A 14,962-nucleotide genomic window follows, 5' to 3' on the forward strand; every position below is an offset into this window, starting at 1 on the left:
TTGAACAGAATCAAAACTAGAAAAATTAAGCTTTTAAGAAAAAGTAGAGGGTAGAACACTGTACAGAACATAAGAATATCCATTTAAAAAAATTACAAATATATCCTACAATCACTTCAGCCAAAGCAAACGCTCATGACTCAATGAAAATATATGAGTGAGTGAGTATGGTTTTACACTACTTTTAGCAATATTCCAGCAATATCAATGCATATGAGCAGGAAAAACATTGTATAACGAACCATAAAAAATATTAAGGAACAAATATTATTGGACACCGAAGAAAGGTAGTTCACATCTAGATAAATATATTGACTCTATTTCTAATGTTCTTTTATTTCCACAAACGTGCCCAAATAAGTAAAGGAAAATGTAATAAAAAACGACGTGCACTTTAAGATAATCTTAATCATAAAACTGTCATTACCACATAGGCTGATAAAGGTGTGCGTGTGTGTTTGGGGGTGGAGGGGGGTGGGGGTGGGGGTGGGGGAGGGTGGGGGTGTTACCGATTAAAAGAAAATGGTTTGGATTATAATTAATCATAAGGACAGTTCCGAGGTAGCAGTTACAAATAATACCAATGTTCATAAAAAAATACTACAACTGAAAGGAGGATTACCTAAAGTTCACAAATGTCCGAATATTTATACAAATGTAAAAATACTACCAATTGTTATATTGAAATAAAAGACCCTAATTGTTTAAAACTGAGGCCGATAACTGCAGGACATAAATTTAGATGTGCTACACATCGGTTGAGTAATTTTATTGATATAAACTGTTTAGTACTGAAACCTTTTATTACAAATATCCAGTATAACTGGAGATACGATGGACAACGTCAGGCAAATGATGCTCATTTTACAGTTCTCATGACTGAACAACAACACTTGGAAATCTGTCCAGATTTATTGTATGTTTATGTAAGTTGATATTTTTTATCATATATATATATATATATATATATATATATATATATATATATATATATATATATATATATATATAAATTATGTGTGTAAATGCATATGTGCAATGTGGTGGTTTTTTTTAGAAATATACTGAAACTAATAAACTGTGCTCAGTTTATTTTGTTCAGTTGGAACATCCGGAAGATGTATATACCTGTCTTGGACGTGTGGTGATCCATTGAACTGGTTAGTTCCCTTGTTGCATTTATAATGTACAGTAAGAGATTTGTGATTAAATAAGACTATAATAGATACCTATGTCTTGGCTAGATTTGAAATTTCAACGGTAGCTGGATCCTGGCTTGAAGGGAAGCATAACATCAACTACTGTTTGTAAAACTGGTGTGTGTGTGTGTGTGTGTGTGTGCGTGCGTGCGTGCGTGCGTTTGCGCGTGTGTTTAAATATGTGTTATTTTAAATGAAGAGGTTTCAATATTGATAATTAAGTGTGTGTTCACAAATCCCTTTATGTAATTATATTTTCCCGAATGAATATACTGTAGAAAGTCAATAAGTAAAATACAGACTCAGTTTTGTAGATCCATAGCAATACGATTTCATACGAGATACATTAAAAATACAACAGGTGTATGACAGATTGAAATGTATTTCGCACGAAATAATCAATACAGATGACAGCCGAGTGACATAATTTTCATCAAATCCAGTGAAATACCTCTTAATCCCCTTCACATCTCCTGACTGGTTATGTTATCTATAATGTCAGACTATAGATATTTCATTTTCAATATACCAGACCCCTGGACAACAACAATAAAGAAAACTGGACAAATATTTTACAGCATTTGTATATAAACAGGGTTTTTTAAGTGATCTGATGAATCATCTTAAAGGTGCGAGAATCTTTTATGATAAATTATGTTCAGACTACCTTAGAAGGAAAGATTAACAAATAATGATGTTTTGAGGGATATTATAAGCAGAGTGTGGATGATGCAGGCGGGGGCGATAAGCAAGGTGCTACCACGGACTAGAAATCGCATACAGACCCTATCGCGGGTCAAGTTGTCCCTCCACCGTGCTTGGCAGACAGGACCCACAGCAAAGATACTGTCACTCCCCCCGCGGAAACAGCGGGCAGAAGAATATGCGCTCCCGCTGTAGTTAGCAGGCAGCCAGAGTATCGTACACACACCAGCATGGTGTTAAACCAAACCCCCGACTGCACCATGCCAAACAGCGGGGCGCAATATTTTGCACACCGCAGACATCCACACATTATATTATATTTGGGGTAAATTATGATGTGGAAGGGAGTTGGGGAGTGGATAAGGGACTGGGAAGGAAAAGAAAAAATATGCGCCTCCCCCAAAGTGAAGTTACATACTTACCCAAACTGCTCCTTTACTTACAACTAAACAATGTCCTGCATACATTTGTTTTAAAATGGGCCATACCCGCCCGGCGTTGCGAGTTGAGTAATGCGGATATATTTGCTGTAACAGTTCGATTTCCAACGCCCATGTCTGCTTGGAACTAACCCCATTAATTGCTGCTGTGGTGTGACGACAACAAATGTAGATTGAGCTATGGTAAAGAAAGTAGCCAGGGTCTTTCTTAAAATTGCCTGTAATTGGAATCTAGTTAAAGGACGTCCATCAAAATGGACGAACATATGACCGTGCACTGGTGGTCTGATTGATAGAAACTGTTGCATTGCTCTGACAGGACAGAGTGAGGAATAGCTGTTATTTTTATTTGCACACCTCTGTCGCTCTGATCCGTCTTGGATGGGCGTAAACATATCGTTATGTGACTTATATCTGCTGCCACGTGAATATCAGACAAGAGACACGCCTTAAGCGAGAAATCCTTGGCTGACCCTGCCACCAGCTCACCGATTCTAAAAAATCCAAAAAATGCAAGCAGGTATGCAGCTGTGCAAAGAGACGTTGCGTAAGACCGGTAATGATTTGGCAGTAACAGATAATAAGTCAATTGTAATTGGGAGTTGAATGTCAGCTGACCATAAACCGATTTAGCTAAATAATGCTAAATCATATTAATTTTCAATGAACATAATCTTAGAGTTTGTGATAAATGGCAATCAAGTTTTCACGGAGATTTTATTTGGAAAAATATATTTACTGATTTTAGATGTAAACTGAAGGAGATAAAACTTTAAGGTTTTCAGTACAGATTTTTACATGGAATTACAATTTTGGAATGATCTCGGACTTTGGCTTTTACAATTATCTTTCACACAAAAATAAATTGACAAAATATCTCATTTGGTTTGGTTCTATCTAGTCTAATACTTTAATCAATCATATACTTTTATTGGGAAAAAGACATATTCATGTATGTGGAATCAAAGGAACCAAACCGAAAATAGAAATACTTTCAAAGCTACTTAAAAACATATATTCAATCGAGAAATGGATTGCTGTAAAAAGGATGACCACCTTTTTAAAGCAATCCATTTCTCGATTGAATATATGTTTTTAAGTAGCTTTGAAAGTATTTCTATTTTCGGTTTGGTTCCTTTGACTTTGACAAAAAATGGTCACATTTATTCTCAGAATGTAATTCTTTGCTCTCAGTTGATACATTACTCTACAACTCTGGGAACAATAAATTTTAAAAGATAAACCCCCCAAAACGAACAAAAATCCTGATCGGCTGAGTACCTATTTTAAGGTGGGCTTCGTTGACATTTGTTTAAGAAAATGCAGACAGAAATGAAAACTCCACGAACAAGGGAGGTAAGTCAAGCTGACTTTGTTTCACCAATAGATGTCGCTTTTGTGAGAGAAATGTCAGCGAAAATTACCCTGCAGAAATATTAGTCATATTACGAGACAGGATGTGTCTGTATGTTTAATATAGTGTTACAAAAACAGTAATTAAAAGTAAGTAGAACATACATATTTGAAATTACTGCAAGTGCAATCTCGAACGACTATACTGATTGATTGGGAACGGTACGACAGTGTCACCTAATTTCGTGCTATGTAAACAATGCGAAATTTGACGCTTAGGTTTATTATTGTGCAAGCGTTGATTAGTTCTGTTTTACCTGAAAGATTCCATCGACCGTGCAGGTAAAAATCTGAAATATTAATACCGATATTGTCAGATTTGTTTTCTTGGTCGTTAGTAAATGATTGAGGAAGGACGTCGTACTATTCAGCTATTTCATTTTGCCAACAATGGTGGTTGTAGGTGGTGTCTTATCTTTTTTATTTCAGATGTAGCTGTGAAGCCAAGGTGTACAGTGTATGTGTGAGTGAGTGAGAAGGGGCGACAGGTCCGTGAGGATGACTGCCAGCATACAGCGGGCAGCTCAGTATGCTGAGGTAGGTGTGACCACATGCTTGCTAAACAGTGTTTGAGCCCATTGTTTGGGGTCGGAAACATGCCATCAGAGGTCCGGCTTGTATTCCCCCGAAAAACTATTGAGTTGATAATTTTACAGTGAATTTCTGCATCTTGTTCACTAGGATCGGTTGTAGCGAGGATATTTGTGCATGGGCATGCAGTCAAACACCTTTCCCAATGTATTCTAAAACGCTAATTGCAAGATTATAGTGTCTAAATGATCAGAAACATTGAATCTGTATTTATTAGTGCTGGGGAATTTCAAGGGGTTTGCCCAGTAATGTGGCAGTAGTTTAGTTTGGGCCATTTCAAGAATAAAGTCTATTGAAAAACGTAGGAATGTCAAAATGTGTTCTCAAAGGGACAGGACGTTGGCCATTCTCATTAAAATCAGATCTTAGTTCTCGCTACCGCTAAACAAAGATCTGAGGACATCCCATTATGGGTCACGTCAGACTGACCTTTCGTGAACTTTGACGACCAACGGAATGACGAACTAGAAGTCGACATACACAATAGTCAATCAGAGGGCAGCTTAATCGAACTTTACAGCACTAGTTTCAAACTTGCGACTACGCTTCGAAACCAATTTTGAGATATACTCAATTAAAAAATTAAAGTCTGAACAAAAGAACATTCTGGAATGGCTAATAGATGGTCTAGATTGTATGAATACAGACATAAAGCCCATAACTGTTGTTCAGAATACCCTGTGTGGTTTTTTTCGAGGTTGTACGATCAAAAATCACATTCCAACTGCCACTTGAATGATCCGATAAATGATGCTCTGATTGGTCAGATGAAAGGTCGTTCTGACATAGCCCGCAATGGAATGTCCTCAGATCTTTGTTTAGCGGTAGCGAGAATTAAGATCTGATTTTAATGAGATTGTAAACAAATGCACTAATTCTGAAACAAGAACAGATGGGCTAAGGCAAGCCTTTTGGTGCTCTTTACATATTGTTTTGCATAATTATATAGATATACTACTACAACTGCCACAGTGAGGTGCAAGACAATGTAGCTCTTCATCACATCACAGGGGGCACGAGTGGCCCAGTCGTCTCAGGCGCCGTGATTCGCTGTGCAGAGTTGCGTCCCTTGGACACGCTAGAAACCCATGATTGTGGGTTCGAATCCCTGTTCACCCCGATAATGTTTCTAGGTTTGTCAGCACCATACCCATGCTTGTGGGTTTCACCAAAGTGGTAAATGTCTGAGACCTGCATCACTTCGATCTTTCCTCCCACATTAAGCTGACACGTTGTGATATAACTGGAATACTGTTATGTTTAAATGTGTACATTCGTCCAAAATGAAACATGAAAAACAAATGAATGGACTGTGTGAGATTTGAAGATGTGATGGAGGAACTTGGCTGGCCGCATGGAACACCGGGTAGGAGAGTGATTGGCTTCATATGACCGAGGCATATTTATATTGTAATCTAGGCTTTGATAAACACTGGCTTTTAATCTAATCAAGCTGGTAATTAGAATTTGGCAACTCATCAGAGCTCTATTGTTTTGTTTGAGAATTGATGGGGGCATGTGATGTCACACTCGGAATTATTTCATGCATGATTTAACAACACACAGAACCATCGACGTACTGTCCCATTAAAACTGGAGCTGGGTATTGATACAGATCACAGAGATCGATAATCATTACCTAAATATCAATCAATTATCTATAAGAATAAGAGAAGTGACTTTGAGCAAATGTGCAAACAAAAGTCTAAAAGAGAGCAACATATTCACATCACTGGTGAGTGGTGACACATTTATGCATGGATTACTTTGTGGACATTTAAGATATAACAAAATCAGTTGCTTTATGTCTTTGGCAATCAACATGATTGACAATAACAAGTCTGTTTTGATAATTCTAAGTATTATTTCATCATAGTAGTTTATGTAAGATATTATCTGTGACATGATTTAGATATCGAGACCCGTGAAGAACCGGGGTAGAATAGGTCTTCAGCAACCCATGCTTACTGTAAGAGGCGACTGTGCTTGTCATAAGAGGAGACCAACAGGATCGGATGGTCAGGCTCGCTGACTTGGTTGATGCATGTCATCATTTCCCAATTGCGTGGATCGATGCTCACGATGTCGATCACTGGATTGTGTGGTCCAGACTTGATTTTTTTACAGACTGCCGTCATATAGCTTGAATATTGCTGAGTGCGGCGTTAAACAACAAATAAGCAAACAAACAAACAGATATCCATATTTGTTAATATTTGTTTGATAATCAACGGTAATTCTGTTTATCAATCTTTTTAGCTGGCCCTACTTAATACAGTTATGAACGTTAGTTTCGCAGTCATGTGACAGCCTTTCATCAATGGAAAAGCTGTATATCATGTAAGCTTCATATTTGAAAAATAATAACATGTTATACAAACTTGTAGTAAATAACTTCAATTTAAGAGCAATTTGTGTTGCAGTACTTGCTACAGTGCAGCAGACAGCATCCTGCCAGCCTCTTGCCTTCACCACCATCCACCAGCAGCAAGGGGTATGTTAATTACTTTTAGCCTGCTTAATTTCTATTTAAATATGGGGGAAATTACCCCCATAAATACACTTCAAGATATATAATATATACGACATAAAATTAAAAAGTTCAAACAAAGTTTAATTGGATGCATGTGTAATGTTCATTATCAGGGGTCAATTTTCCCATGATGGTAGTTTTCCAAGCAGTTATCTGGGTAAGGGTTTGTGTTGGGGCCATTCACCAAAGTGACAATTCATGCTTATCGTAAGAGGAGACTATGCTTGTCGTGAGAGGTGACTAACGGATCGGGTGGTCAGGCTCGCTGATTTTGTTGATGCATGTCATTGTGTCCCAATTGCGTGGATTGATGCTCATGATGTGAATCACTGGATTGTCTGGTCCAGACTCTATTATTTGCAGACCGCCGTCATATAGCTGGAATATTGCCGATTGCGGTGTTAAGCAACAAGCAAACAATCCAAAGTGGTAAATGTCCTAGACCTGCATCACTTCGAGTGTTGAACCCAACTTTCTCACTCACCATTGTGGTAGATAACTACAAGCTTCAGTTTTTAGATTATTTTCTCCCACATTAAGATGACAAGTCTTTGATAGACATTTAGAAGTTGGAACAGGAAGACATGAACTTTCCAGTGGTAGAAACAGTTTTAGTCCACTAGTCCTTATAATGATAACATATAGCGAAACCCATAAAATGACAAATTTCTACTGGTCCTCATGATACCTTAACTATTGGGCAATTTGGTATGGCTATAGGACAAGTGCCAATTTCTACCGCTGTTCACTACTTCTTGCCCCTCCCTCAGATGAATACTGAGTAATAACGTTCCCATGATAGCCCTGAGACCTCCTTACAAACAACAAAGAAGTTATTATCCTTAAACATTTCATGTTTTCATTAAGATTGGGCATTTTCCTGTAAGCAGCCATAGCAAGTTTGATGCCAGTCATTAAAACATCACCTTTTTGAGTGTTGTTTTACATTTTATGAGGTGTTTCAGTGTAATAGTTAACAATGACCCAACTTATAGAGTGACTCTCTAAACTTTAAACATGGCACTAAGTACAATATCCAAATCCAGGGACCCGTGTAGAATAGGTCCTCAGCAACCCATGCTTGCTGTAAAAGGCGACTATGCTTGTCGTGAGGGGTGACTAACGAATTGGGTGGTCAAGCTCACTGACTTTGTTGATGCATGTCATCCGGGGTAGAATAGGTCCTCAGCAACCCATGCTTGCCGTAAATAGCGACTATGCTTGTCATGAGGGGTGACTAACGGATTGGGTGGTCAAGCTCTCTGAATTTGTTGATGCATGTCATCTGGGGTAGAAACCATTCAAGAACCCATGCTTGCCGTAAAAGGCGACTATGCTTGTCGTGAGGGGTGACTAACGGATTGGGTGGTCAAGCTCACTGAATTTGTTGATGCATGTCATCTGGGGTAGAAACCATTCAAGAACCCATGCTTGCCGTAAAAGGCGACTATGCTTGTCGTGAGGGGTGACTAACGGATTGGGTGGTCAAGCTCACTGACTTTGTTGATGCATGTCATCTGGGGTAGAAACCATTCAAGAACCCATGCTTGCCGTAAAAGGCGACTATGCTTGTCGTGAGGGGTGACTAACGGATTGGGTGGTCAAGCTCACTGAATTTGTTGATGCATGTCATCTGGGGTAGAAACCATTCAAGAACCCATGCTTGCCGTAAAAGGCGACTATGCTTGTCGTGAGGGGTGACTAACGGATTGGGTGGTCAAGCTCACTGACTTTGTTGATGCATGTCATCTGGGGTAGAAACTATGCAAGAACCCATGCTTGCCGTAAAAGGCGACTATGCTTGTCGTGAGGGGTGACTAACGGATTGGGTTGTCAAGCTCCCTGAATTTGTTGATGCATGTCATCTGGGGTAGAAACCATTCAAGAACCCATGCTTGCCGTAAAAGGCGACTATGCTTGTCGTGAGGGTGACTAACGGATTGGGTGGTCAAGCTCACTGAATTTGTTGATGCATGTCATCTGGGGTAGAAACCATTCAAGAACCCATGCTTGCCGTAAAAGGCGACTATGCTTGTCGTGAGGGGTGACTAACGGATTGGGTTGTCAAGCTCACTGAATTTGTTGATGCATGTCATCTGGGGTAGAAACCATTCAAGAACCCATGCTTGCCGTAAAAGGCGACTATGCTTGTCGTGAGGGTGACTAACGGATTGGGTTGTCAAGCTCACTGAATTTGTTGACGCATGTCATCTGGGGTAGAAACCATTCAAGAACCCATGCTTGCCGTAAAAGGCGACTATGCTTGTCGTGAGGTGACTAACGGATTGGGTTGTCAAGCTCACTGAATTTGTTGATGCATGTCATCTGGGGTAGAAACCATTCAAGAACCCATGCTTGCCGTAAAAGGCGACTATGCTTGTCCTAAGAGGCATACTAAATCAGATGGTCAGGCTTGCTGACTTGGTTGATGCATGTCATCGTGTCCCAATTGTGTGGATGGATGCTCATTTTGTCAATCACTAGATTGTCTGGTCCAGACTCGATTATTTACAGACCGCCGTCGTATTGTTTGAATATTGTTGAGTGCGGCGTTAAACAACAAACAATAACAATCTAAACCAAGAGTGACCATTTACATCAGGGCATGGTGCATAAATGCCCTTCAAACCTTATGAAGGGGCCAGAAGGAGCCTTGAAAACAATGTGGATGAGTAAAAATCCATGTCCCCTGTATCTCAAAGCATTGAACTTATGCTGAATCTATTCACTACTGTAGGAAGTCACTCCACCAGAAGCTGGTTGACCTTTACATCGAGGAATGCAACAAGCACCCGGAGGTGAAGGTCAGTATGATGTAGGGCACAGGGATCATGGGAGTTTGTTTGGTAGTTCGTTAAATAATGGAACTCAAAGCTTCTTGAAGTTGATGGGATGGAGGGGAAAGTTTAAGAAATCACTTCGAGGTAGTTCTACAATTATTTAGGAGTATCTTTGGTGCATAGATTGACTTTGACTTTATGATCTTTGTATGTGACAGTTTGTGAAATATTAGAAAATTAGTCAGTTGATTGTTTATTTGTTTACAATAGCCATGATAGAAGAAAGTCTTACAGTTTACATTTTTCGCATCGGTTCTCAATGTTACATGTACAATGTTTACAAATAAGCTCTCTGTGCAGAGTTGCATCCCTTGGGCACACCAGAAACCTATGATTGTGGGTTCGAATCCTGGTTCACCCCGATTATGTTTCTAGGTTTGTCAGCACCATACCCGTGCTAGTGGGTTTCACCGAAGTGGTAAACGTCTGAGACCTGCATCACTTCGGTCTTTCCTCCCACATTAAGCTGACCCGCTGTGATATAACTGGAATACTGTTGAAAGCGGCGTTAAACCCAACTCACTCACTCGCACTCACAAATAAGCATGAAAGAGAAAGGTAGGGCTAGATTTCACAGGCCTCAATGTTAATGTATTTTTCCAGGGAGCCACTTTGCGGTATAGTATTTTAAGGAGCCAAGAAAATATGTAGGCAACTTTTCAATTGGTAAATAGAAGTCCTACTTCACCAAACACAATGCAAACATTGGCTGTGACAAAAACTATTCTATTGGTATATTCCATTCAATTTGTGGTACTAGTATTTCAGATTGAATAGTTATGAAGTCAAGTTCTGTTCGTGTCTTGGCAAACACTGGAGTCCAATGACTTTCTGGATTATCTTTGTTAATCAGCAACGAAGTACAAGTCGATTGTTTTAATCAAATGTCTCTGAGTGAGACACCTTGCAGTGAAATTAAGGCAGTTTCTGTTCATCTGACAGTGTGGGTTATTACAGAAAAAAGTCAAAGTTAAATCAGGACTTAAAAAAAATCGGACATAGCTTCCTCGCAACTTGCTACTGCCGGAACTGGCCTAAACTTCACCCCCGATCCCCCAGACACAAGGTCTATTGTCACAAGTGTGAAATGTCTGACCTTTTCCCCATGTTAAAGCATGTTAAAAAAAAACACTCTTACCTTGCTCTTACCTTTCGTTAAAAACACAAGACAATGTTGTGAACATAAGACATAAATGCACATATATTGTCGTGTCATGAACAATATATCCTCAAATGACACGTGACAATGAATAATAATCTATAAGCTCTTCCTTAAGGGTGTGGAGCTCGTCTTACCTGATGAGTTTGTTTACTGATATATATATATTTTTCATATTTCGATCACAAAACTCGAGTTATGCCCAGGCGCAAGCTGGCGACTGACATGAATATACTGATCGTATATACAAAAATAGATTGCGACAGTGACTAAATTAGTTGCAAAAATGAGGGCTGCTTTAGAAACTTGATTTAACTTGCAACTGGTGCTTGTTGACATGAAATGCTAGTTGCACCCTGGTCCCATCCATTTCGCAAAGGTGTAACCATGGTAACATCTGAGATCTCTGATCTGGGTCACAAGTTACACACAACACAGGGATTAGATAAGTCTTATGGTTAATAAAGCTTAGATGACAAACTGTGTGTTCAAACATCTATGTTGACAAGTAAGGGCCAGTCAGACGAAAACATTATTTCTTTGAAATTAACTAGGTGCATGTAGACATAAATATTAGTTTGCATTTTTTTAATAATAGGTTGCACTGGTGCATGTTTTATGTAAGTAAATTGAGTCCTGTAATGGGTCCCTGTTGTACCCTAATGTAACATTTATAGAGTTTCCTAGATTCAAATATCATAGGGGGGGCCCAGTCGTCTAAGGCACCGCAATTCGCTGTGCAGAGTTGCGTCCCTTGGGCAAGCCAGAAACCTATGATTATGGGTTCGAATCCTAGTTCGCCCTGATTGTGTTTGTCAGCACCATACCCATGCTCGTAGGTTTCAACAAAGTGGTAAACGTCTGAGACCTTCATCACTTCGGGCTTTCCTCCCACATTAAGCTGACGCGCCGCGATATGACTGGAATACTGTCAAAAGTGGCGTTAAACCCAATTCACTCACTCACTCACACAAATATCATAGGGGAGCACCTCAAAGACCCTCAGTTATATGAAACACTGCAAAAGGACTTGGTGTGTCGTGTTGTATGTGTATCATGTTTGCCTCCCAGGAGTTGGACCATGCCACCCACCTACTCGGCAAGCTGGTGCGCCGAGATAAGCTGAATTGTTTGGTTCTCAACCTGTACCCTGCCAATGAGGGCTACTCTCTGATGCTGAAGGCCAGGAATGGCGTGGAGTCAGAGACCATCAAACTGCCATATGAGGTACCACTATTTCCTATGTGTTTGTAAGTTTGCCATGAAGCTGGTTATGAGGGAACAGGACTATCAGAGTTATTTAGTCAGAATAGTCTCATTGTCATCTTATTTTGTGGCAGAATAGATCCATAGTATCCACTGCTTGTATTTGTTTTGTTTGTTTGTTGTTTAATGCCACACTCAGCAGACCCGTGAAGATTCCGGGGTAGAATAGGTCTTCAGCAACCCATGCTTGCCGTAAAAGGCGACTATGCTTGTCGTAAAAGGCGACTAACGGGATCGGGTGGTCAGGCTCGCTGACTTAGTTGATGCATGTCATCGATCCCAATTGCAAGGATCGATGTCCATGATATCAATCACTGGATTGCCTGGTCCAGACTCGATTATTTACAGACCACCGTCATATAGCTGGAATATTGCTGAGTGAGGCGTTAAACAACAAACAAACCACACTCAGCAATAATACAGCTATATGACGGCGGTCTGTAAATAATCGAGTCTGAACCAGACAAACTAGTGATTGACATGAGCATCGATCCAAGCAATTGGGATACGATGACATGCATCGACCAAGTCAGCGAGCCTGACCACCTGATCCTGTACGCCTCTTACGACATGCATAGTCGCCTTTTACGGCAAGCATGGGTTCTTGCATGGTTTCGGGGGCGGTCGGGTAGCCTAGTGGTTAAAGCGTTCGCTCGTCACGCCGAAGACCCAGGTTCGATTCCCGACTTGGGTACAATGTGTGAAGCCCATTTCTGGTGTCCCCCGCCGTGATATTGCTGGAATATTGCTAAAAGCGGTGTAAAAACATACTCACTCACTCTTGCATGGTTTCTACCCCGGATGTTCAGGGGTCCCACTGCTTGCTTGCAGAGCAGACTAATATAGAGATCCAATAGTTACAGTGGGCTGGCTGCCTGGCTGATTGTTTGTCGTACCTCAATTGTTTGGATTGTCACTCGTGTTATTGAATATAATTGCATTATCATATGGGTGTTTTCATATTGGCCTTGTTATGAGTCAAATGACAGTCATAGACCTATAACAAGGCCAATACAAAAACATCCATTTCAGGACATACCGTTTTCGACGTAATAAGTGCCCTGGGCGCTCTCAAAATTAGAAATAGGGGGATCTTATTAGAATATTATTTTGGTGAAAAAAACAGAGATAAAAGATACATTTTGTGGTTTATGCTGACAGCCTGAAATGTTTATGTACGACAGATATATTTTTTCAGAATTTAATTCCCAATAATTAAGGGTGCATATAACACACGAGTGCGTATTATACGCGAATAAATAAGTTTTGTGTACATTGATCAATCGGAAGGGGTGCTAATTGGGATTGTTCACTAGCCAATATATTAGCAAATATCGCCGTGGGCGCTTATTAGAGCGGGGCGCTTGTTACGTGTACAGTATTTATTAACTGACTACCTGAACTATGTGTTTCCAAGTAGCACCAGTCAAGGAGATCAAGGAAAAGTTAAAAATGTCACAGTGATACGAGGGGCGGTCGGGTAGCCTAGTGGTTTAAGCGTTCGCTTGTCACGCCTAAAACCCGGGTTCGATTCCCGACATGGGTACAATGTGTAAAGCCCATTTCTGGTGTCCCCGGCCGTGATATTGCTGGAATATTGCTAAAAGCGGCGTAAAACCATACTCACACACACACACACAGTGATACGAAAATTGGATCTACTCTTTTGAAGTGTGATGAAAGCCATGTTGTGATTGCAATTGTGCTCAAATCCCCTGTTGGCCCTCCATTGCTTCTATTTGGTGGAGTCTGATTTGAGGGTATTATCACTATACAATAAGGCTGGATATTGCAGATTTGAGGGTATCTATAAACATTGTGTATTAAAAGTAAGACCTCCATTTGTAACCCAACTCCCTCACTCACTCGCTGTATTTGCAGGAATCGGAACTCTTGGAATATGTTGACGCTGCCCAGGTAAGTGCATGGTCTGACTTTTCTTCTTACATTGCGATGTGCAGGCAGTACATGACACTGTGCATCACAATGCAAAACCATGCTACTTTATATATTGCCATGTTACCTGACTTTCTATATTACCCTGTGTGACTTGGTTGGCCCAGTCATCAAAGGGACCACAAGTTGCTGTGCAGAGTTGCATCCCTTGGGAATGCCAGACACCTATGATTGTGTTTCTAGGTTTGTCAGCACCATTCTTGTGCTATTGGGTTTCACCAAAGTGGAAAGCGTCTAAGATGTGCATCACTACCTGCTTTCCTCCCACATCAAGCTGACACACAGTGATATAACTGGAATACTGTTCAAAGCAGAGTTAAGCTGACACACAGTGATATAACTGGAATACTGTTCAAAGCAGAGTTAAGCTGACACACAGTGATATAACTGGAATACTGTTCAAAGCAGAGTTAAGCTGACACACAGTGATATAACTGGAATACTGTTCAAAGCAGAGTTAAGCTGACACACCATGATATAACTGGAATACTGTTCAAAGCGGTGTTAAGCTGACACACAGTGATATAACTGGAATACTGTTCAAAGCAGAGTTAAGCTGACACACCATGATATAACTGGAATACTGTTCAAAGCGGTGTTAAGCTGACACCATGATATAACTGAAATAGTGTTCAAAGTGGTGTAACCTGCCACACCATGATATAACTGGAATACTGTTCAAGGCGGTGTTAAGCTGACACCATGATATAACTGGAATACTGTTCAAGGCGGTGTTAAGCTGACACCATGATATAACTGGAATACTGTTCAAGGCGGTGTTAAGCTGACACCATGATATAACTGGAATACTGTTCAAGGCGGTGTTAAGCTGACACCATGATATAACTGGAATACTGTTC

At 40.2% G+C, this 14,962-nt stretch overlaps 1 protein-coding gene across 1 annotated transcript in view; it reads left to right on the forward strand.

The window, feature by feature from the left end:
- The first annotated feature begins 3,723 nt into the window (after positions 1–3,723).
- Positions 3,724–14,962, forward strand: part of LOC124143719 (transcription factor SPT20 homolog) — a 47,524-nt gene continuing 36,285 nt past the window's right edge. The window contains exons 1-6 of the mRNA XM_048387608.1: positions 3,724–3,847; positions 4,187–4,294; positions 6,772–6,842; positions 9,619–9,685; positions 11,952–12,107; positions 14,028–14,063. Of these exons, the coding sequence (XP_048243565.1) occupies positions 4,256–4,294; positions 6,772–6,842; positions 9,619–9,685; positions 11,952–12,107; positions 14,028–14,063 (369 nt within the window). The 5' untranslated portion in view covers positions 3,724–3,847; positions 4,187–4,255. The remainder of the gene's footprint in view (positions 3,848–4,186; positions 4,295–6,771; positions 6,843–9,618; positions 9,686–11,951; positions 12,108–14,027; positions 14,064–14,962) is intronic.

The sequence above is a fragment of the Haliotis rufescens genome, unplaced genomic scaffold, assembly GCF_023055435.1.
Source record: "Haliotis rufescens isolate VD_foot unplaced genomic scaffold, xgHalRufe1.0.p SCAF_7, whole genome shotgun sequence".
NCBI lineage: Eukaryota > Metazoa > Mollusca > Gastropoda > Lepetellida > Haliotidae > Haliotis > Haliotis rufescens.